This window comes from Rhamphochromis longiceps, linkage group LG18, assembly GCF_057381845.1.
Source record: "Rhamphochromis longiceps isolate RC_006_pf linkage group LG18, R_longiceps_female_GT1.1, whole genome shotgun sequence".
NCBI lineage: Eukaryota > Metazoa > Chordata > Actinopteri > Cichliformes > Cichlidae > Rhamphochromis > Rhamphochromis longiceps.
The window spans coordinates 18,766,712-18,788,371 of record NC_140574.1 but is presented as its reverse complement, the minus strand read 5'-3'; the positions used below and the strand labels follow the sequence as shown (position 1 = coordinate 18,788,371).

Sequence of the window (21,660 nt, the reverse complement as noted above, 5' to 3'; positions counted from 1 at the left end):
TGGCCTGGGATTTTATAAAAATATTCTGCAGTACATCAAAAACGAAAGAAAACCATTAATCAACATATGAACATCACCTCTGAAGTTACAGCGGTTTTATTACAGACACAGCGTTTTGCACTTTGAATAATTTTAAAAAGTTTAAATTTGTTCAGTATTGAACAGCAGAAATGAGGTTTTCTTTTCGGAAGAATGTAAAAGGGAAAAAACAGCGGCCGACAGCCTGTAAACAACAGTAGACTTGTGCGTAACAAGCAAGCGAATAATGAAGAAAGGGAAACTGTTCTTGAAGTACAGAGAGAGAGCTGTGCATCGCAGTGGAAGCAAAACAGTAAAAGTCTGAGTGAATTCATGACGATGTTTATGTGAAGCGTTTGGATCTTCTTTTGCTGCTGGTTCGGTCAATATTGTTTGGAGAGAGATCAAACTAACAGCTTTAGAATCGGCGCATAAAGGGCGTGCACACAAAGCGCAGACCCGCCGACAGATCAGAGTCAGCGAGCTGTCGGCTTTCAGCCCCGACTGTGAGAAAAGCGACATCTAACTGATTCTGATCCGCGGGTCCCGCTGTGTGTTTAAGTCTTTGTGCAGAATCCGTGTTCCTGCTCTCATTTACTGTCTTAACTGTTTGGTGGTTCTTGAAATTTTGTGAGATTTCACCTGAGATTCTGGCATTTTGGGCAAAATAAATTTATATTAAAAAATCGATTCAGGATTTTAATGAATCGATTTTACGTTATCCAAGCCAGAATCGATTTTAATCGATGAATCGATTATAAGAACCCACCCCTAATAGCTACACACCCAAATGAACTTGCAGTTTTTTTGACACACGCAGCTTTACATTCATCAGGTAGGCTGACTCTGTGACTTTTTTAAAACTACATTTCTACCTTAAATTACTGGCAACAGCACAGTTGATTCATTACAGGGAAAAAGTAAACAGCTTCTCTTTGTTGCTTTACCTTTTATTTACACTGTGGAAATGAAAAACAGAAAATCATATGCACTGATAACCTCTTCACAAAGAAAAGGCTTGAGAGTTGGCTATATATATATTTATACATTTACAGTAAAATGAAGATATTCCCCATCAAAAGACAGTTTGCAGGGAAACAGACTAAGGTTGTATATTGTCTCTAAAAGAACTTACACGAAATGTACAAGTAATATACATTTCTTAGTTGTAGTGACAATTCACTTGATACATTAGCAGTAGGACTAAGAAATTTAGAAATAAACCAATAGAAATAACCATTCAGTTGGAACAAAAAAGGCCCTTGCAACTTTTGTAGAAGGCACACGGTGCACACTGCCATTTATGGCTATTTAAAGTTCATGGTTGGAAATGCATTCTATGTTATCAAGTACACAAGATTTCTCCATCTGAGCCATCAGTGTGAGGCTTCAACATTTCACGTGGCTTATTAGCTGTGAGGTGCTAAAGCTGTCATAATATAAGGCTTAATTTTTCGGTTGCTATTACAGATAATTAGTGAATCCTGTGGACAGAAATACAAAATATGTACAACAGGTATTAAAAAAAAAAACTAAACAAACAAAAAAACCAAACAAAAGAAACAAGCTGTGAGACAAAGCAATTCAAAGCTAACAAGTTCTTGATAAATGAAAGTAATGCTGGTCTGGCACCAATAGTGATCCACCCTAAAAGCCATGTTTATTTCAAATGAATAAACACAATCATAATTTGTATTGAAAGTGGATAAACAATCCAAAACTGTCACAGAGGCTAATGAACTGCTCGTCCTGAGTATCTTTTTCTCTAAATTGTATCCACCACTGGGAGCCAATGACACCAACAATGCCACAAAATATTCTTTGAACTCATACATATGTTCCTCAAAGTACCACATAGTCTATAAAATGCTTGTTTCTTATTTAAAAAATAGAGACTAAGTCCTTTTCTTCTGAGGTGTACAAGAGAAAGTCTTTCCGTAAAATACATGATTTTGTTTTCAATCTTACTTAGAATAACTGCAGTTAGTTTCTCTAATTTGCATGAGTATTTTGCTCATCGAAAACTTTAATGAACAAGTTAAATTATCTTCCAGAGTTGTGTTGATTCTTTAGTTAAGTCAGATGTAGGTGGGAAATCTTTAATCTTCTTTGGAAAATAGTGACTAACAAATAAAACCGAGTCTTGCACCCTTAGTGTGGTTATCAGACTGGCAAAACAATATAGTAATCTCACCCAGTTGACTAACCCTCGCGGTCATGTGAATGGTTAGGATGAGAAGGAAAGAGTGAGGAGGGGGAAAGGGACAAGAACAGTAAAGACACACAATTACAATTCCTTTGCTTTGGTTTCGCTTGGTTTGGCTCAATCACCCAACCTAGCCTTCCTGTCCAAAGTCCTCTGTGAACTTTTTCAGTTTCTCCAGGTCTTGTTCGTTAACTGTTGGCTTCGTGTTGGACTGAGACCTCAACATATCAGCCTGAAAACAGGGTGGGGAAAAAGGAAAAGAAAAAATAAAGATTTGAACATGTTCCAATGCGGAAATGGGTGGAAAAATTTAGGGTTTTCATATTCCTACCATGGATACCACAGGTTCCAACAGCTTCTCCCCAGGGACTTCCATCCATGTCATTTCAATTGCGTTTGGATCACCCGGTGAGCAAGGAGTCAGGAGGTCATCTATAGTAACTTTGGGGTCATCTCTTGATGGACCTCGTACCTTATTCAAATTAAATATTTAATTACAACATTCACAGCATACTACAGTTTAGAATTAAACAGACATTTTGAAAGGCATACCCGTTTGAAGTGGGTTGCTGACTGGACCTTTCGAACAGGCTGCATTAGAGCATCTCTGACAATAATGCTGATATCTGCTCCTGAGTATCCGTCTGTCTTCTTGCCCAGAGTGTTAAAGTCAGATTCGTTGAGACTGTTGGGAGTGGAGCCCAGATGGAGCTTGAACATGAAGGCGCGGGCGTGCTCTTCAGGCAGTGGGATATAGATTCTCTTCTCAAATCTGTGATGGTTTTATTTGACCTCAGTGAGCACACAGGCGAATGACAGCAGAACAGCAACTATAAATGACTAATAATGATTACCTCCTTCTGATGGCTGAGTCTAGAGTCCACGGAATGTTTGTTGCGCCGAGAACCAGGATGCCTTCATTGTCATTTCCAACTCCTGTACAAAAACACAATCAGTGCAAATTAAATATGAGCTTCTCTTACTGTCAAACACCTCCTACTAAAAATCTGCAATCACATAAGATTTCTATTGCAGGCCAGCCAAAGAGCAAAGAAGTGGATGTTTAGATACCTCATAGGTTAGAGACATAACATCTGTGCAGCTGGATCAAATTAGCTGGAGTTTAAGTCCAGATTCAGAGCAGATTATGGAAAATGTGTACTAAATGACTTCTAAATTAGACCAGATTGAATTACACTGTTCATATTTCTGTGAACACGCTTTATGCAGCCATCCAGGATTAAATGGGAACTCTAATATTTCTTAGTAATTACTCTTACCTAAAAGGTAACTTAGCTTTATTATTTATTTTAAGCTATAAAAGAGGGATGTATGGGGTATGATTTTATTTCATTTTTAAGTTCAGTGTTCAGTAACCTAAATATTTTGAATGCTTATAAGTACCTTATAGTCATATAACAACAATTTACATACATTTGGTTATCCCATCATGGTGTCAGTAAAATTTTAAAATACAGAAAGATACTGAAATAGAAAAGTCACTTTATGGCACAAATATTTCATTACTGAAAAAAAAATCCCACATTCATTTCTCTTATTATTTATACATAATTAGTAATCACCCTTACCTTGCATCTGAACCAGAAACTCTGTCTTAATACGGCGAGCAGCTTCACTCTCATTCTCACTTCTGGACCCGCACAGTGAGTCAATCTCATCAATAAAGATGATAGAAGGTTTATGCTCTCTTGCGAGGCTGAAAAGGTTTTTCACCAACCTGGGAAGCAAAAAGAAAGCTTTTAAGGAAATGAAATGGCAGCCAGAGCTGGCTGCAGGATAGTTTTGTATATTATATTCCAATATTGCACATTATATGTTAGAAAGTAAAATCATATGGTTAATTTGTGCTTCTGTGAATTGCTGCTCACTTTTCACTTTCTCCCAGCCACTTTGAGACGAGGTCCGATGAGGAGATTGAGAAGAAGGTTGAGTTGTTTGCCTCTGTGGCGACTGCTTTAGCCAAGTAAGACTTTCCAGTACCTGGAGGGCCAAAGAGCAAGATGCCCCTCCATGGAGTTCGCTTTCCTGTCAGTCAAGCAAAGAGGTAATTTAATCTAAATTAGTATGACCACAACATCACTTACTACACTCTGACACACAACTATTTCTTCTATCATTTAAGAACCACACAGTGAAGTGGGTTCTTATTCACAGAGATTTACCTGTGAAAAGGTGCGGGAATTTGATTGGAAGTATAACGGCTTCTTTCAGCGCCTCCTTGGCTCCTTCTAAACCAGCAACATCATTCCATTTAACATTTGGTTTCTCCATAACAATTGCACCTGGGAAAAGATAAACAGTACATTACTGACAAGCCTTATATTTAAACTAATAAACATGCAAAAATATACATACTATACAGAGTGGTTTAACATAGAAGCACGCAACACCAGAAGGTTGAAGCCATCAGGTTTCAGTGGTCTTTATATTGATTTATATTAATATAAAGATTTAAGAAATGTTACAAACCTGAGAGTTGATTTTGGAACTTCTTTTTCTCTGGATCATCACCCTCGTCACTTTCATTTCTGGAGACAAAAACATATTTTATCTTGATTTTCCAATCATATGACATTAACAGCATCACATGAGCTGATTTGCTCTACTGCCCCGCCCAGTAACACACCCTTTGTCATCAGATTGCGACTCTTTGACAGGCTTAGCAGGGGCCTTATCTTTCTTCTTGAGATACTCTTTCAGCTTTTCTGCTCTGTCCAAGTATTCTGCACATTTTGCCCGGATGCTCTGTTTTGCTTTGTCACCCTGGGCTTCATCTGTCAGAAATCAGCACACACACAATATACATTACAAAACAAAACAAAAACAAACCAACAAAAATTATTGTACAACCTTTTTGCTTTAAAACAAAACCCTTCTTTTAGTACTTTTAAAATTATACAACTATTATCATTATTCTTACTATCAAAGTGTACAAAACGGCCCACGGTTTTTTTAAGTCACATGAAGTCATCTGTCATCTGACCCACAAAAACGTACAGGTATCAATGACTATTATCAAACTATGATTTCTGTCATTATCACACATGTGCCATTGTGCTGTCTCATGCCTCACATTTCACCACATGAAGGAAGTACTGAACAGCAGCCTGGTATAGGCGTAAAGCCTCCTCGTAGTTCTGGGCTTTATCCTCCTGAGCCGCCTTGCTGGCAAGATCGATGGCTTTCTAAAATAACAAAGGACAATGTCAGTTCAGTTGAAACTCGCGGCTGTTCAAAAGAATAAAGAGCAGACAACCTACAAGTCATGTCTTTGGATTATGAGACACATATAGATAATCAAAATAAACATCAAGACAAGAAAAGGACAAGTACCAGCACATAAAGTTGGAACTTTAACTGAGTAAGGAAATAATGATAATAATATTAAAACAATCTACTAAATGTCCCCTAAAGCTCACGTTAGTAAAATATAAAGTGGTCGTAATCTACTGTAAAGCTTCACCTGTGCAGTGAGGTGACACCGCGCGCACACACAAACACACAGTCAACGCTTTCTTTCACTTCCTTTTTGTGAGTTTATCTATAAAGAGCAACTTCAGCAGAATTTACATGTTCAGAGAACAACCCAGAATACCCCATTTTGCTCTTTAAATTTGATATCTTTTCTGAAGCCATTTAAAAGTAGCTAGCAGCGTTAAGCTGATTAGGTATCTTGTAGTCCAGTTGTTAGCAACTCAGTAATATTATGAGGCTTCCGGCACAATTCAGCTGAAAAAAACAAAACAGAAACGAAAAAAACCCCAAACTGAATCTTTGTAATACACATGGACCATAGTATCAGGTTTGAGTGGTCAGTATCTTACTTACTACAACACTGGCGTCTTGTGGGATAAGCTAGCCAAGTATGCTAATTAGCAGCTAATGTTACTAATGTTGTGTTTTTTAACACCGATGGAAAGGTTGAAACCAAGCGCAAACCTTAAAAACTAGCCCCGAAGTGTTTCTTACTAGCACCTAGTACACTGTAGCCAATTTATTTCAACGTTTAAACAACTTTTATGGCGTTTTTTTTAAAGCTATTTTTTAGCCTCCTCTAGGGTTGGTCCCCCAACTTACCTGTAAATTGTTGTTGGCAGCCATAACGGCGGATCACTTGCCCAGTAATCAAAGCGAACGTAACACCACGCGAGTAAACTATTTTTTAAACACTCTACTTAAGAAATCAGCTACACGCGTAGACTGTAAACACGCAAACGAGGTTTCAAGCTGACTTCTTTTGGTGTTTTCGTATCTCTGAACGCTCCCTTCGCAGAGCCGAGGAAGATACTTCCGCATTGAAAAGTCGATACTCGCGTGCACGAAATGTAATGACGTCAAGACGTAGCCTCCACACAGTCATCGTAAACACAGGTCATAGATGCAGTTCAGTAACTGTCACCATTCAATGCTGCCCTTTTTTTCTAAAACAAAAAACTGCGCTTGTCCTAACTATTTCAGCCCCGTAATTCTCTTCATTATGGTCACTCCCAATGAAAATCTTAACATTTTCAGCTCAGCCTCCTGCCTTTTTGTCGATGACAACACTTCCAAACATACATCATAGCAGTTTTTATATTTTTCTGTAAACCTTCTCTGTTGCTGTTATTGCTATCCTTGTCTTACAAATCACTCTAATCTCCACCCTCTTCACCCTGCCTGCACTCTCTTTTTCACCTCTCTTGAGCACTGTTTGTTGCTTTGAATGGCTGACCCAAGGTATTTGACTCTTCCTGACTTAACTTACTCCACTCCTTGTATTTTAAGACCTATAAAGTGAAGACTGGGTATGGATGAACTTTTTCATGCCTCTATAAATTTTGTGTTGCTGTCATGTGGTGTGTGTGTGTGTGTGTGTGTGTGTGTGTGTGTGTGGTTTGTCCTCTTTATATTATTATTATTATTATTATTTTTAGTTTACAACAAATAAATGTCCCTTGAAGTTTTGAAATGATAGGCAGGACTCTCACACTGCCCCACCCCACTAATTTTTTCATGATCCATTTGTACAGGGAATATTTTGTACTGTCATATCTGTAATGACCTCTTTATTCACTAGGTACTCCTGTAGTTCTTCCGCTCTGTCCAAGTACTGTTTACATTTATCTCTTATCTTCTGGTTGCCATCTTTACCTTGAGGTTCACCTGAAAGAAGAAAACAACAATGAAACAATGGTTTCAGCAAACACACAAAGATTTTCTCATCACACATCACAACTAAAAAATGTGTTGGCCTAAAACTATGTAGCTGTTTATGTTTCAGCCAAATTCAGCCAAGAGTTGAGTGTATTCCTTCACTGATGTCCAATAGTGCAGCCGCCTTCAGAGTGAAGGGACGGCGTATACTGTAATATTTCAGATAACAGTAGGGTGATATTAGCTGCGTGATATTAGTCACAATGGTGACGCACGTTTCAGAATGTGGAGAAAGTACTTGACAGCATGTTGGTAAGAGCGGATGGCCTCCTCATAGTTTCCAGCCTCGTCCTCCTCTGAGGCCTTCTGTGCTACGGCAATAGCTTTCTGAAACGACAGGACATGGATCAATAGTTCAGACCTTGTGTTTCTATTACATCCACCAGCATAGTTCATTCATGAACCTTAACAGGTCATAACACCAAAGTGTTCTATGAAGTATCCTGATGTTTCACTATCTGAAGTCAGAAACATGGATTATGAAGGAACACTAACAATAATAAAAACATTGAGGCTTTGAGCTAGTGCATAAATTGGGCCATTCCAAAGCTGAGTAAAGGGAAAGGAAAATATAATTAAATTCTGATACTTTTAAATGTGAAAATCCAAAAAAGTTCATGGCTTTTAAAGATGACCTACCTGTATTTACCCATCTTATAATAAATTTGGTAATCAATATGCATGCACCATTTATGAAGTAATGAACCATCAGGTTCACACTGCAGATAGACACCCTGAGAGCTCCCTTCATAACCTTGGTCTGAATTTTCTATTGGAATGAACTTCCATGCATTATTATCATTCTGTAGCTGGAAATGTTTCTTGAATTTATAGAAGTGTTTTCAATTTTGTGTTTCCTGTTCAAAACTGCCAGTGAAAATCAGTCAAGACTGTTGCTGTTATCTGCCAATCTTTAAAAGACTGTACTGTCTTTCATCTGTGTGAACAGACTGAACCTTACAATGTAAAACTATGTGGAAAATTAGCAGAGGCTATTGTGTGCCATCCACCTCTAGCTACCCATTCGTGTATTATGAAAAGCAATATACACTCAATGGACACTTTATTAAGTACACATTGCTAGTAAAGGGTTGGACCTCCTTTTGCCTCCATAGCTGTTCTTATTCTTCATGGCACGGATTCAACAAGGTGCTGGAAACATTCCTCTGAGACTTTGGTTCATAATAACGGGATTGTGTTACACAGTTACTGCAGATTTGTCAGCTGTACATTTATGATTCAAATTGGCCATTCCACCCTACACTAAAGGTGCACTACTGGATTAAGGTCTGGTGACTGTGCAGGCCATTTAAGTACAGAGAAGTCATTGTCATGTTCAAGAAACCAGTCTGAAACGATCTGAGCTTTGTGACAAAGTGCATTATTCTGTGGACATAAAGGGATCGACATGGTCAGCAGCAATACTGGAGCTTAAATGATGCTCAGTTGATACAAAGTGTTGTAGAAACATATCACACACCAATATATCACCATTACCAGCTAGAACTGTTGATACAAGGAAGGACAGATCCATACTTTAATTTTATTTATACCAAATTCTGACCCTACCACCTGAATGGCAGAGAATACGGATACTCAGACTGGGAAACATTTTTCCAATCTTCTTTTGTCCAGTTATGGTGAACACATGAGAATTAGAATCAGTTTCCCTGTTCTTAGCTGACAGGGGTCGAACCTGATGTTGTCTTCTGCTGGTGTAGCCCATTTGCTTCAAGGTTAGACATGTCTTGTGTATTCAGAGAGGCTCTTCTGCGTACCTTGGCTGTAACAAATGCTTATTTGGATTACTGTTGCTGTCCTATCTATGAAAAGCAGTCTGGCCATCAACAAGGTGTTTTTTCCCCTGTGTGGTAAATCCCACTAAATACTCTGACCAACGAGTCTGCCTCCAACATCTACGCCGTGTTCAGAGTTGCGTAAATCACATTTCTTCCTTATTCTGATGCCCAGTTTGAACATTGCTGTGTCAAAAAGTGATATCAGATGCTTTTATGTGCTATGCATTTTCTTTTATGGTTAACTAGACTGCAGTTAACAAGATTTATCAGGTGGTTATATATAAAACAAAGAAATGACCTGTTTTGTAAGTATCTTTATGGGTCTGCTTTATTGTACATATGTTATCATATATTTTAAAATAGCACTGACTAAAAGAGTCTTTACAGAACCATTATATTTTTTGTCATCTCTGCTGCCCTCTTCAGCAGCTCACTCTTAAACATGACTTTTTAGTGTCAGTGAGACTATTTATAAAAGATATATAAAAGTCTCTTTGCCAATAAACTGATTGCAGCTTCTACCTCTTGACAGAAATGTTGGTTGTGGCTCAGAATGACTTCACGAGAGACAGATTTGACATTTGTTCCACAGATTATAAACCAACACGTCATTTACGACCGTTTTAATACAGGCTATCTTTTTTTTTTTTGCACAACACTGCCCCTAAATGCACTGGGTTGCTGCCGTGTGACTGGCTGATACGAGCAATTGAGCAGATTTATCTAATGAAGTGGTCGGTGAGGGTATTTACTGCCGTCATCAGATTTAACAAACAGTAGAAAAATACATTATTAAAACTAGTTAGTTCACTGATTATAATTAACCCTGACTAAAACACCTCGTTACTTCTTTCACGAACTGCCTCTGAATCTGCCGCGCTCATGTCAACCCTATTTTGCGGGCAGTGATGCAGTTAGCTCTGGAAGTGACCTAATGAGGCACACAAATAGAGAACTTAGAAAACAAAGCACGGATCAAAAAGTATCAACAAAGTCAACCGTGTCAAAACGAAACCTGCAAAACTGCAAACATGAAACACCCTCTGTGATTTCCCTCCAGTATGAGAAGAAGTGGCAAACACGTAAGAAACACGACGTTTTCCAGCCTTAAAGTTGTTGTTTTTTTAACCTACCTGCAGATTTGTTGGCTCCATGAGGAGTCCCGTACGAATTAAAGAAGCACAACAGATTCAACACCCGAAACTCTGTTTCGTTTACTCGACAATGCCAGAAGTTCCTGTTTGCTTGTCACCGCCTTAGCATTGTGACACACGCGTCCAACAAAGTAGCCTTGCCAGTCAGCCAGTCAGAAAGAATGAGAACGATGCGGGACACCCGTCCTGTCACTGAGTCACTGTACTTAATTGTTGTTGTGCTGGTTAAAGTCAATACGTGTTGCTGAATCACTGAATCATTGTCCAGCAGCATGAAAAAGCTGGTTCGGAATTTTATTGTCTGCTTTCACTGAAAAAAAATTTAGGGGTGGCGTCACACATATAAGAAAGTAAATAAAAGTCAGATAGAGAGAGTTTTAGATGCAACTCGGTTGCAGTAGTTAAAAAAAGGCACATAAATCTGGACGTTCGCATGTGCGAATACGCACTAAAATCCCCTTCTCTGATGCGACATGTGATATATGCACCACTAGAGGTCGCCCCAAGATCACCGTGCAAGAGTCAACAACGTTCGAGTCATACTGTATAAAAGTTTGTATACGGTCATTGTGAACTCCTGGGGAGGGGAGGGGGCACTTCGTAGGTGTAGAGCGCGCCAGATTCTGCTGTTCTATATTCACGCGAAAACTATACAAATAAAACATGATATGAGGTTCCGAGTGTAGGCTTAATGCTTTCACAGACAGTTTTTTTTCTATAAACAGACGTATTATTCAATAATCAGTCGTAATTAAATTTTTCCCTTTTTATGCCACACTTCAGAATCCAAAATATTGGATTGGACACCGCATTATTTAACGAGACAATAACATTAACTGGTGGAAAATTAAATTTAGTGGTCAGCACACTTCACGCTAGCTAAGGGTTGATACAAAAATATAGTATACTAATTCCCTGGTTGTCGGCGCTCCACCTGCAGCAGCTCTATTCTCCACCAGCTGGGACCGCCCCACGCTTAAGTCTGAATCTTTCATGTGTTTGGAGATGTTTTGGTTTAAAAGCTCCTAGAAGTCTCAAAACAGGGTCACACGCAGTGACTTTACACTGTTAAATCCTTTTAAAAAAGTTTTACACCGAAAAAGGAAAGAAAAAAAGGACAAAAGATGAGCTTCTGGTGAATGCTGTGACGGCAGACCTTTGGCCCCACTCAGCGGACCAGCGTCGAGCTCAGACCATCGACCTGACACCTGATAGCTCCAGTGTGCCGCACCGTCTGGTTCAGAGCACGCAGTGCTGTCTGCGTTGAGTTTGGTGACATGCGATGGAAATAGATTACACCTCCAAGCAGCAGAAGATCCACTTAAAAGCGTCGTTTTGGGATTAACAGACGCGTTAACCCGCTAAAAGAGAGCCCCCACGCGTAACTCGCAGCCCATTAGCGCATTTCATGGAGATCCTTAGATGACAAGACCCGCTGCACGCTGCGGGTTGCGCTCAGCAACACGGATCTGTAATTTTGGAACATGGCGAGAGGGATGAGAGGAGCTCATCTCCTCTTTGGATTTTTTATTCTTGGGTTGACGCTTTTCAGGGACGCGGACGGACAACAAACTTTTAATGACTTAACCGGTTTCAGTTTGAATCCACCATACTTTAACCTCGCACAGGGATCCGGGATCTCCGCTACAGCAACCTGCGGACAGGATGAGGCTGGCACACCGAGATATGATTTATATTGTAAACTAGTCGGAGGGCCTACAAATGGACTTCTTACTCAAAATATACAGGTAAGGAAATAAGCCTTCGTGCATGCGTAAAAGGATGGGGACGTGGTGATTACATTGTAATGTGGGAACTCCTGTAACTAGCGACCCACTCGTCCTTTTTAATGGCCCAGTCCAATGCTCCTAGTACTACCAGGAACCCCTCCGGGAACCGTGACAATTAACTGCCCACCCTGACCAAGTTGCACAACTGCCAGAAATAGTTTTACACCATTGTAGTTGAGTTCCACATTTTCTAAAGGAAATGCCCTTTCAACAGGGGTCTTATTTCCTTAGGAGATCTCCCAGGGCAATAAGGCTTTTACAGCCCTATAATACTATAAAATGCGTTCCCAAGCTTTTTCAAGTCAAGAATTTCATTAATCTACATTAAAGATATCATATTTATTTGTTTTTTGTCGTTGTTGTTTTGTTGTTGTTGTTGTTGTTTTAAGCTTTTGGCAGTACAGGTAAGTTTTTTGCAAGCACCTCCACCATTATTAAACATGTCTGCTAATTGTTTCTGAATACTAACGACCTGATTCCTTTTAGGGTCAGTTTTGTGACTACTGCAACTCCGTTGACCCAAACAAAGCCCACCCTGTGACCAATGCCATTGATGGGACTGAACGGTGGTGGCAGAGCCCTCCTCTCTCCAGGGGGACTGTCTACAATGAGGTGAATGTTACCCTGGACCTTGGACAGGTGAGATTATCATAACTCACACTACACATGAACAGATGTCTCCTGGTTAATACCAGCTGTGTGAATAATGATAGCTCAGTGGTGTCAGTAAAACATAGCACCTGAATGTTACAAGGGGAGAAGAGGAACATTTATGTCTTCCTTTGCCATTGCTTTGTGGCTGTGAAATAAGTTATTCCATTTGTGTGAGGTGACAGAGCACCTTTGCTGGTGTGAAATGGGAAGTCTGTTATATTCTTGTACCACTTTCTGTCTTTTTGTTATTGGTCTTTGCTTTGTTTTTGCTGCTGCTGATTTATTTTTGATATGCCGGCAAGAAATCGTTTTTTTAAAACTTCTCTTTTTTCCCTTCATAAGTATTCCAAAGGTGTAACATGATTATGTTTTCAGTGTGAGCTTCATCACCTCAGCTAGCAGTAATCATGTGAATAATGTGCTGCAGTTGGACTCTTGCCAGGAATCAGATTCACGCCCCTTTAGCTGGAGAGCATGCTTCCATCCTGAGCTGTGTGTCTCTGGCAGGAGTTTGGCTAACGGCCCATAAAACAGCACCTCATGCTCAATTATCCACCGTGAGGAAAGAGAGGAATGCTGTCTCTGGATTAGGGATCAGGAGAATGTAAAATCGAATAGGAGAAGTTTAGGTGGAGGCATGGACCTCTTACGTGATCAGGGTTTTGACTAGCTTTGGAGAAGACTTCAAAAAAATAAATGAGAGAGAGGAGCAAAAGTGCTCCCCTGCACACGTGTTGCATCTTTGGCTCCCAGTGGGCACTGTGTCAGACAATGGGTGTGGGCTTTTCTGTCTCTGTTTTTAGACAGACTGAGCTGAGCAAAGCTCCTGCATGGTTAAATATAGTCCAAGCTTCCAAGAGGATGGACACATGCAGGGCTTTTAGAGATGTCTGCCTTTAATACATGGTAATGCTCAGTTTATTTAGGAGCAGGGAAAGCAGTATTATTGCATTATAGGGTTCTAGAAGAGTGTTGCTAGATCTCGGACTGTAACTCAACCAAACAAAACCCTGCCTCCCTTCAATACAACACAATCTTAACTACATATGCACACACAACACACCCGTTTCACCTATATCACAGTTTTTCTTTTTTTTTTTCCACCACGACTCTAAATGCTCACCTGCTGCCCTTGCATCCTAATGTTTAGTGCTCAAATCGTGTTAAGATATTTTTGTTTTTGTAATTTAATTATATGATCATATGTTTGCAGCTCCTTGATGCATAGAACAGGGTTGTCAAACTCATTTTACAGCTCAGTTTGATCTTAAGTGGGCCAGGTCATTAAAAACTACGGTGGGCCTGAGAGGCCAAACGGACTGCAACTTAAGAAAAAAACAGCAATAAGAAAAATGCTGCAAAAGCACACAAAACACAATGGAAATAGGAAAAATGACAAAAATAAAAAACAGAAATAGGAAAAAACAGATTTCCAAAAGCACAAGGGAAGTGTTTCTGGAGAGACAATAACCCAACGGACCAGTTGCAGGAACCCAAAACATGGTGGGTGTGTTTTATCATGATTCATATAATACTGATGACGGATTTTTAGGCTAATAGTTAGGCTAACACACTTACCTCTCATCTTTTCTTAACTCACAAAACCGATAGATCCTCCACTTCTTTTGAGTGTCTCCCAGCGCAATTCTTAGCATTTTTTGGTTCCTGCAACTGGTCCGTCGGGTTATTTTCTCCCCAGAAACACTTCCCTTGTGCTTTTGGAAATCAGTTTTTTCCTATTTCTGTTTTTGTTTTTCCTATTTCCGTTGTCGTTTTTCCTATTTCCGTTGTATCTTGTGTGCTTTTGCAGCGTTTTTCTTATTGCTGTTTTTTTCTTAAGTTGCAGTCCATTTGGCCTCTCAGGGCCACCGTAACAAACCCTCTTTCTGACAGTGTAAAGACGTTCAGCTGCACATTAATCCCTGATATCTCAGTATAAGAAGTGCAACTTCAACAGCACGCTTAAGTTTTACGACATGATAAAGAAATGCTGTAAAATGCACGAGCTGTAAAATGTATGAAAATGCAGTATGAAAATGCAGTTAAAAGTCAAAATGTCCTTTATATTTTCCAAAGATGTCCGGTTGGCTGGGCCGATTCTGGTCCCTGGGCCTTATGTTTAACACCCTTGCTCTAGAATACCAAATCAAGTACCTGACCAGGTTACTTACATTCGTATATGTGATGTTTGGGGTGTGCTTTATTTACCCTATTGCTGTGTTTCATGGCTTTCTTCCACCAAACAAACATAAGCCTGTGCATCATCCAGAAAAGTGCTCTAAGCTGCCGTGTTCTTTGAGTGTTCTGTGTAAAACTTTAATAGCTTTGTAGATTCTTTTTAAATCCATAGGATCAATTGTGTATACAGTGAAATATGTGGGCTAGACTGAGCTGAAAGGGTACTGTGGTTTCTTTCAAGAGCAACGCAGGTGGCTGTGCAGCTCTTAGGAGAGATATTAGATAAAGGCACACTTGATGTTTATGTTAGAATAATGAGGTTCAAAGAGGGGGCCTCTTTTGACAGAGCTGCTTCCGGTCTGTCTCTTTCAAAGACGACCGTTTGAAGCATGGCTTGCCAAGTTTGAAGCTAGACTAAACTGATATAAAGTGACCTGAACGGTTGCTATGATAAATTACACCAGTATCCTGCTGCCTTGGCTTTAATGGCAGTGTGGTTCTGTTGGATACTCTGTCAGTTGGACTAAAATTTAAAGTTTTTATTTTTGCTAACTTGTCTAGATTTTTTATTTGGCTGGAACATGTGTCATCACTACAAGAAGCAGTCAGGGCATAACTGGGCATTTTCATTTATTGTACTAATAACAGTCTCAGAAACAAAGATTCGGACAGCAAGGTTTTCTTTTTTTACATGTAACAATCCAAAAGAACTCGTTATTAGCTGTTTGATAACAGAGTCAAGTCAAATATTCCTGTGTTGTTGATTCATGGCAAGAGGGGGGAGGCTATCTTCAATATCCTGCATACAGAGGACTCACATCTATACATACAGCAATGTGCAATAGTTTTGAGCTTCCCCTCATTTATTTATATTTTTCTTACCTGTGTTGCAATTTTTTTATTATTATTTTTTTTAGCAATAGTGTTTCAGGCCTTCTGATGGGCTCTCAAAGGTTTTCTTTGAAATCTTTTCCACTCATTTTAAATTCAGTCATTGTTCCTGACTCTTTTCAAAAGAATGTGTTTTGTTTGTTTGTTAAACTGATCTAAAAGGCACCTAACCCAAGGGATGAACCAGTGTTGTGTCTACACATAGCAGATAACTTAGCAAAGAGACGGTTTTAAATTATATTGTATTTCCTTTTGTTACTGTATAAATTGTGTGTCACAAAAACACACAATTTATAATCTACTATCTACAGTAGATGGATTGTGGCTGTCAAGAAGCCACAGGGAAACAGGGAGAAAAGGTATGTCAAATTACAGAAGAACTGGACTGTAAAACAATGGCAACAGGCCTGATGAATCCAAATGTGATTTGAATTTGATTCAAATCATCGTGAGTGTGAGAGGTACAAGAGTGAGCGTAAAACCCAAGCTCTGTCATGTTTTGGATCTGCATTTGGGTGTTGGGATCTTATCAGAACTGATGGAAATATTTTGAACCACCATGCAATGCCATCTGGAAAACATCTGATTGATAACAATTTAATTTTTTAGCATGAAAACTGATCCCAAACATACATTAAAAGCAAAGTGGTTTGTTAGTTGTTTTATATGTATAAAACTGGTTAACTTGAGCAGTAGGCTAATAAGATTTTGGTTATAGTTTTTGTTAAAAACAATTACAAAAAAAGTCCTGGTGTTTAGGACTGACGGACGGTCAACTTAGGCAAAAAAAACCAACCAGTTTTTATGTTTTAACAGCTCCATTGTTGATAATATGTTCTGTGGCCTTTTGCTCCCCTGACCCACAAAAACAGCATCCTCTCCAAGTTCCTCAACTTAACAAAGCAAACACTTCCACAGAGTGGAGCAAGGCTGCGTCTCCATTCATGTAGCAAGTTGGTCTGGAGAGGAAGAGCGAAAATGGGAATGGCTCGCAGGCAAGTCGAGATGAATTTGCATATTTAGAAAGTAATATGCCATTTTTTAAAATAAATTAAGTGACTTTTAGAGTTTAACCATTGCCAGGATTGGGACATTGAAATTCCGGGGATTTATTGTCTTATTACTGGATGAGATTATCCCTGGAAAAATGAATATTGCCTATGCCATCAACAGGAGGCTGACATTTTTGGTTTACAATAAAAGTCTTGACAGTTATGGATTGTCCTGATATTTGACTTTTGTCTCAAGACCTTTGTCGCTGCATGGGCATTTCTTTGTATGAAGCCAACTTTTTTCTCACTTTCTTTACTAAGATCTCTTTTGTATGTTGTATCCCCTCACAGTAATGATTTTAGAGATGTTGGGAAGAGAAACAAGAACTAAGGAACAAAGTTTCTAATGAGAATGTGGAGGTGCAGCATTTACACATCGTGATAAAAGATTACCGATACACCCGTGTTTTTTGGTCCTGACCTCTTACTGCCATTGCACACTTTAAAAAACTCTTTCGATTTTTCACCTTTGTTTTTCAAAAACTCTGGCATGCGTATTTATGACATTATTTATTTTAAGTGACTGTGATGTTTTATCGCTGTATTGGCCTTGGGTGATGTCTGTGCTGTTTAACTGCTGTTCTGATTTATGTAGCGCTGTAATCAGGTCACCATATAGTTTGCCTGGGTTGATGATTAAAACTGTCTTACAAACTAATCTGAGTCTAACAGACAAAACCAAGACTGAATATTTGGAAACACAATGCGTTTTACCTTTTACCAGTTCTCGGGCAAACATTTGCTAAAACCTCGCACCGCTTTCGTTAACGGCCATAGAGGTCAAATGCTTCTTGTAGCAGGATCGCTTTCTAAATTGCCTGCAGCTAAGCAATCTACACTGCACAGGCCCCCTGTCTCAGACAGGCCAAGGCAAGCAGGCAAGCTGCTCCCTGTTTTTGTGACTTCTTGGCTTTTTGACCTATGACCCATGACAAATCCTACCTTCAGTCAGGAAACGACCACAGTGATCTTCAGTTACTCCCCCTAAACACCTTAATATGATGTTTGGTGTCACTGGCTTCTTTACTTACTTGTTTAGGAATTTGCTTAGAGTGAATAACTTGGACTATACAGAGGCATGTGCAGGTTGCACAAATACACATTTTGTGTTGTGCATTTTTATTTTAGCACATTTTGTCAGAAACATACTTATTATGAATTGATGACGGCAAAAAGTAGCTTCTCTTCCTAGAACCTTTTTCCTTGTGAACCTATTTACAGGGCACAGTAAGTAAGCCATTGTTCCTCTAAATATTTATGCCATGTATCAGGCTACCAGTCACTCCTTTTTTCTGGGGAATGTATTTTAGGAGCCCTGACCACATGTGCTTATCTGCCTGAGTGAACCCAGAGTAGACCATGTGAGGCAAACATTATAGGCCTTACAGCAGTCTGTCTGATGAGAGTGAGCTGCTTCTCATTGGTAGAAGTCAGGCAGTGACTGAGTGAATATTGGATCCTAGTAGTTTAAACGACGTTCTGATTAATTACGTGTTTTGTTTTGTTTCATTCTTTTTTAGCTTTGAGGCATTTCTTAAGTCGTCTGGTGTTTATCATGTTCGTGCTTTTGCTGCTTTAAATAGCCTCTGATTGCAGAATGTCTTGTTATTTGTGATTTGAAGGTTATTCATTTAGAAGGCTTTGGTAGTGTGCACACTGAGACCTTTCACTTTTTAGAAGATGTGAACAAGTTCAAGATCTATGATTTAGCTTTGTAACAAAGTGGCAAGAGAGTGACTCAGGTTAATGCAATGTTTTTGGCTCTGTCTATAATTCAGCAATCGTCAAGAGAAAAAGCTTCCAAGAACTCAATTTTGGAGACATTCCCCTGGAACCTAATCCTCTTTCTCGGGGGTTCACCTCCCACAAAAGTTGGTTTGAATGTTTTATTTGCAGCCGTCGCCCCCTTTTGTGTTAGAATCCTTCTAGGCGGTATTGTGTGACATCCTTTCTATGCTCTCAGACTCTCACAAAAGTTTGGCCCTTTTAAGCCTTGCTGAAAGTGACCTGGCCTTCTCTTTTCACAAGATAAATGGCTAGAAATAGAGAGGTGGTGTAATTTGGTGGTGAGAAAAGAGAAAACACACATAGCGTAGAAGTTATATCTGAAAACATTAAATTTTCCTGGCTTGTTGAGCACTCTTGATGCTGTTTAATCTAATAGACATTAATGTACAACCATGCATGATGCTTACTTGTATGCATGGGTGACCTTCTGGGTCCAGATTCAGTTTGCATGGCTGCACTGCGTCTCTTGAAACCATGTTAGAAGCGGATTTGTACTTTGTATAGGCTGTAATCCTAATTGAAGCTGTGATTTGCCGATGTAATCCTGAACAGTCAAAGAAGTGAGTAAATTGCTGTTGAAGAACTGCCTATCTATGCTTTGTAATAAATATTTCTTCATACTGTATAGTTGGCTCACCCCTGAGACAACATTGGCTGTTACATATCCCTTTTGCTTCGGTGACGATGGAGGTGATGTAAGTGCCTGTCTTTAGCTGGGCTGCCCAAGGCGCCAGGCCAACCCAGCAGATATTTACAACTACACTAACAGTCACACTGTGCTAGTTAGCATTAGCAGAGTGCATCACGGGTGACTGTTGGACAGCAGCTCCTCTTAAATCTGGAGCTGTGATGTGGAAAAGCTTGTGGGGGTTAACGTGGGATCTGTTCACCTTTTCAAGGGCCACGCCACCAGTTTGTACATAGTAATGTTATTCAGTGGTCACAGGTTTACTGACGCAGGCATTGATGCAATGGGAAGTTTCCTAGACCCATTTGACAGGGGTGTTTCATGAATAGCTCACCCATATATACACCCATGTATACTGCAGCACAATGCAGCAACATAGCTGCAGAATTTTACACATCACTACTAAAGCACTGTGTTCCATAAATATTTTTTTTGTTTTTTTGCTTAGATTCCAATTTTTTAATCAGATTCTATCACTTGGTTATTAGATCGCTGATTTCTTCACATTACAGCCAGTTTTGAATTTGCATTGCTTTTAAAACATCCTCCAATGAATAACTACTGTCACACTGGACCCCCTTTTGCCTTCCGAGCTGCCTTAATTGTTTGTGGCACTGAGTCAACAAGGTGCTGGAAACGTTCCTCAGAGATTTTGATCCATATTAAAATCGCACAGTTACATCCATGATGTGACTCTCCTGTTCCACCACATCCCAGAAGTGTTCTTTTGAATTTAGATCTGGTGGCTATGGAAGCCATTTGAGTACAGTAGACTCATGCTCAAGGAACCCGATTTAGATTATTTGAGCTTTGTGACACGGTGTGTTATCCTGCTGGAGGCAACAATCAAAAGATGGGTACACTGTGGATATAAAAGGATGTACATGGTCAGTAATTAGGTAGGGTGTCTTTAAATGAAGCTCAAGTGGTTATTTTCTTGGCAAAGTGTGCCTAGAAAATAACACGCCCACCATTACACCACCATCACCAGCCTGCATCTTTAATACCATTCAGGATGGAGCCATACTTTCATATTGTTTCTGACCCTGCCAGCAGAAATTTGAGTTCATTAGACCAGACAACTTTTTTCCAATCTTCTTTTGTCCAACTTTGTTACTCTTGTGTGAATTGTAGACACAGTTTCCTGTGGCACTTGTTGTGGTAGTGTTGTCACCCAACACTTCAATGTTCAACTAGTTTCAGAGATGCTCTTCTGCACATCTTGGTTGTAACAAGTGGTTATACAAGTTACCGTTGCCTTCCTATAAGCTCAAAGCAGTCTGGCAATTCTCCTCAAATATCTAACATTGACAAGGAATTTTCAACTAAGCGTACATGGCTAAATGCACTGAGTTGCTCCCATGTGATTGGCTACTTATGTATTTAAGTGAAGAAGCAGTTGAACAGATTTACCTAATAAAGTGGCGACTGAGTGCATAATGTTCAAAGCAGAAGTAGAAATGTGCGGCATTATTACCAGAAATACTTCTCGTGCAATTTTTAGCCAACTGCTCGTCGTCACCATATAACTTCTGTCATGGAGACAGAGAAAAACATACCAGACTACCCCCTTCTCCTTCCACAGCCCACCTGTTGCACACAGACAAACAGTTGTACACTGCATTATTACAGACTGGAGTGCAACTGCTCCATCCCCACTGCGCTACGTGTCCTGTCTGGCACGGGTGATCCACTGTAACAGAAGGTGATGCCTCCCCTCCTTTAAATTGCATTCTTCTGATTTTATATCAGATTTTCAGGCGCTCACTGTCAGGATTGTGCTCTCAATCTAGATTTAGTTTTTTTTGGTTGTACCCTTTGGTTGAACTTTGGGATTATGATGTTCAATATTGCTAACAGTATTGCTAGCTTATGTCTCATTTCCTACCTGTTTAACATTAAAATAAAATAAAAGACATGGAAATGTTTGACACAACATTTTGATGATTGAGGAAGCTGTGAGAAAACCCTAACCAGTTCATTTTACAGTACACTTCATTTGATCTACACAAAAAGATTATAATTGAAGAGATCCACGTGGCAGGCATGCCTAAAAGGAGTATAACAACCCAAGGGTCATGCAATCAGCTCTTTTCTTTTGAGATCTTGTAGCTCCACAGCTCTAATACCTGAAGGGGCAAGCATGTGTGAAGTTAGAGGGTAGAACCTCTGTGTAGAGGCAACAGTGGGGCTGCAGATCACACTGAATGGTGCAAGTATATCACTTC

General features: G+C 39.6%; 2 protein-coding genes across 5 annotated transcripts in view; one reads left to right on the top strand and one right to left on the bottom strand.

Annotated features, from left to right (window-relative positions):
* Positions 1-1,432: 1,432 nt before the first annotated feature.
* vps4b (vacuolar protein sorting 4 homolog B) lies at positions 1,433-10,525 on the bottom strand. Of its 2 annotated transcripts, XM_085389098.1 has the most exons (13): positions 10,371-10,525; positions 7,654-7,765; positions 7,287-7,387; positions 5,319-5,430; positions 4,872-5,019; positions 4,715-4,773; positions 4,408-4,527; positions 4,114-4,270; positions 3,814-3,962; positions 3,079-3,160; positions 2,777-2,996; positions 2,556-2,696; positions 1,433-2,456 (listed from the first exon to the last, which is right to left on the bottom strand). In XM_085389098.1, the coding sequence occupies exons 1-13, from the start codon at positions 10,389-10,391 to the stop codon at positions 2,355-2,357; spliced, it is 1,524 nt and encodes a 507-aa protein (XP_085245224.1). In that variant the 5' UTR covers positions 10,392-10,525; the 3' UTR covers positions 1,433-2,354. The 2 variants fall into 2 exon arrangements, with proteins under 2 accessions (XP_085245224.1, XP_085245225.1); XM_085389099.1 differs by lacking the exons at positions 7,287-7,387; positions 7,654-7,765; positions 10,371-10,525 and adding an exon at positions 6,323-6,574.
* An 822-nt stretch (positions 10,526-11,347) lies between these two features.
* The window catches only part of LOC146648089 (laminin subunit alpha-3-like), a 62,118-nt gene continuing 51,805 nt past the window's right edge, over positions 11,348-21,660 (top strand). For 2 of the 3 annotated variants that reach the window (XM_085389094.1, XM_085389096.1), the window contains exons 1-2: positions 11,348-12,139; positions 12,668-12,820. In XM_085389094.1, the coding sequence (XP_085245220.1) occupies positions 11,876-12,139; positions 12,668-12,820 (417 nt within the window). In that variant the 5' untranslated portion in view covers positions 11,348-11,875. The remainder of the gene's footprint in view (positions 12,140-12,667; positions 12,821-21,660) is intronic. The other variant, XM_085389095.1, reaches the window with a different exon arrangement.

Coding starts and splice junctions, on each gene's coding strand:
- vps4b (XM_085389098.1), bottom strand. CDS start 10,391: ATGGAGCCAACAAATCTGCAG. Junction 4,774..4,871: donor TCGCAATCTGATGACAAAGG/GTGTGTTACTGG, acceptor TTTTGTCTCCAG/AAATGAAAGTGACGAGGGTG. Junction 3,161..3,813: donor GTTTCTGGTTCAGATGCAAG/GTAAGGGTGATT, acceptor GTTTTTGTACAG/GAGTTGGAAATGACAATGAA.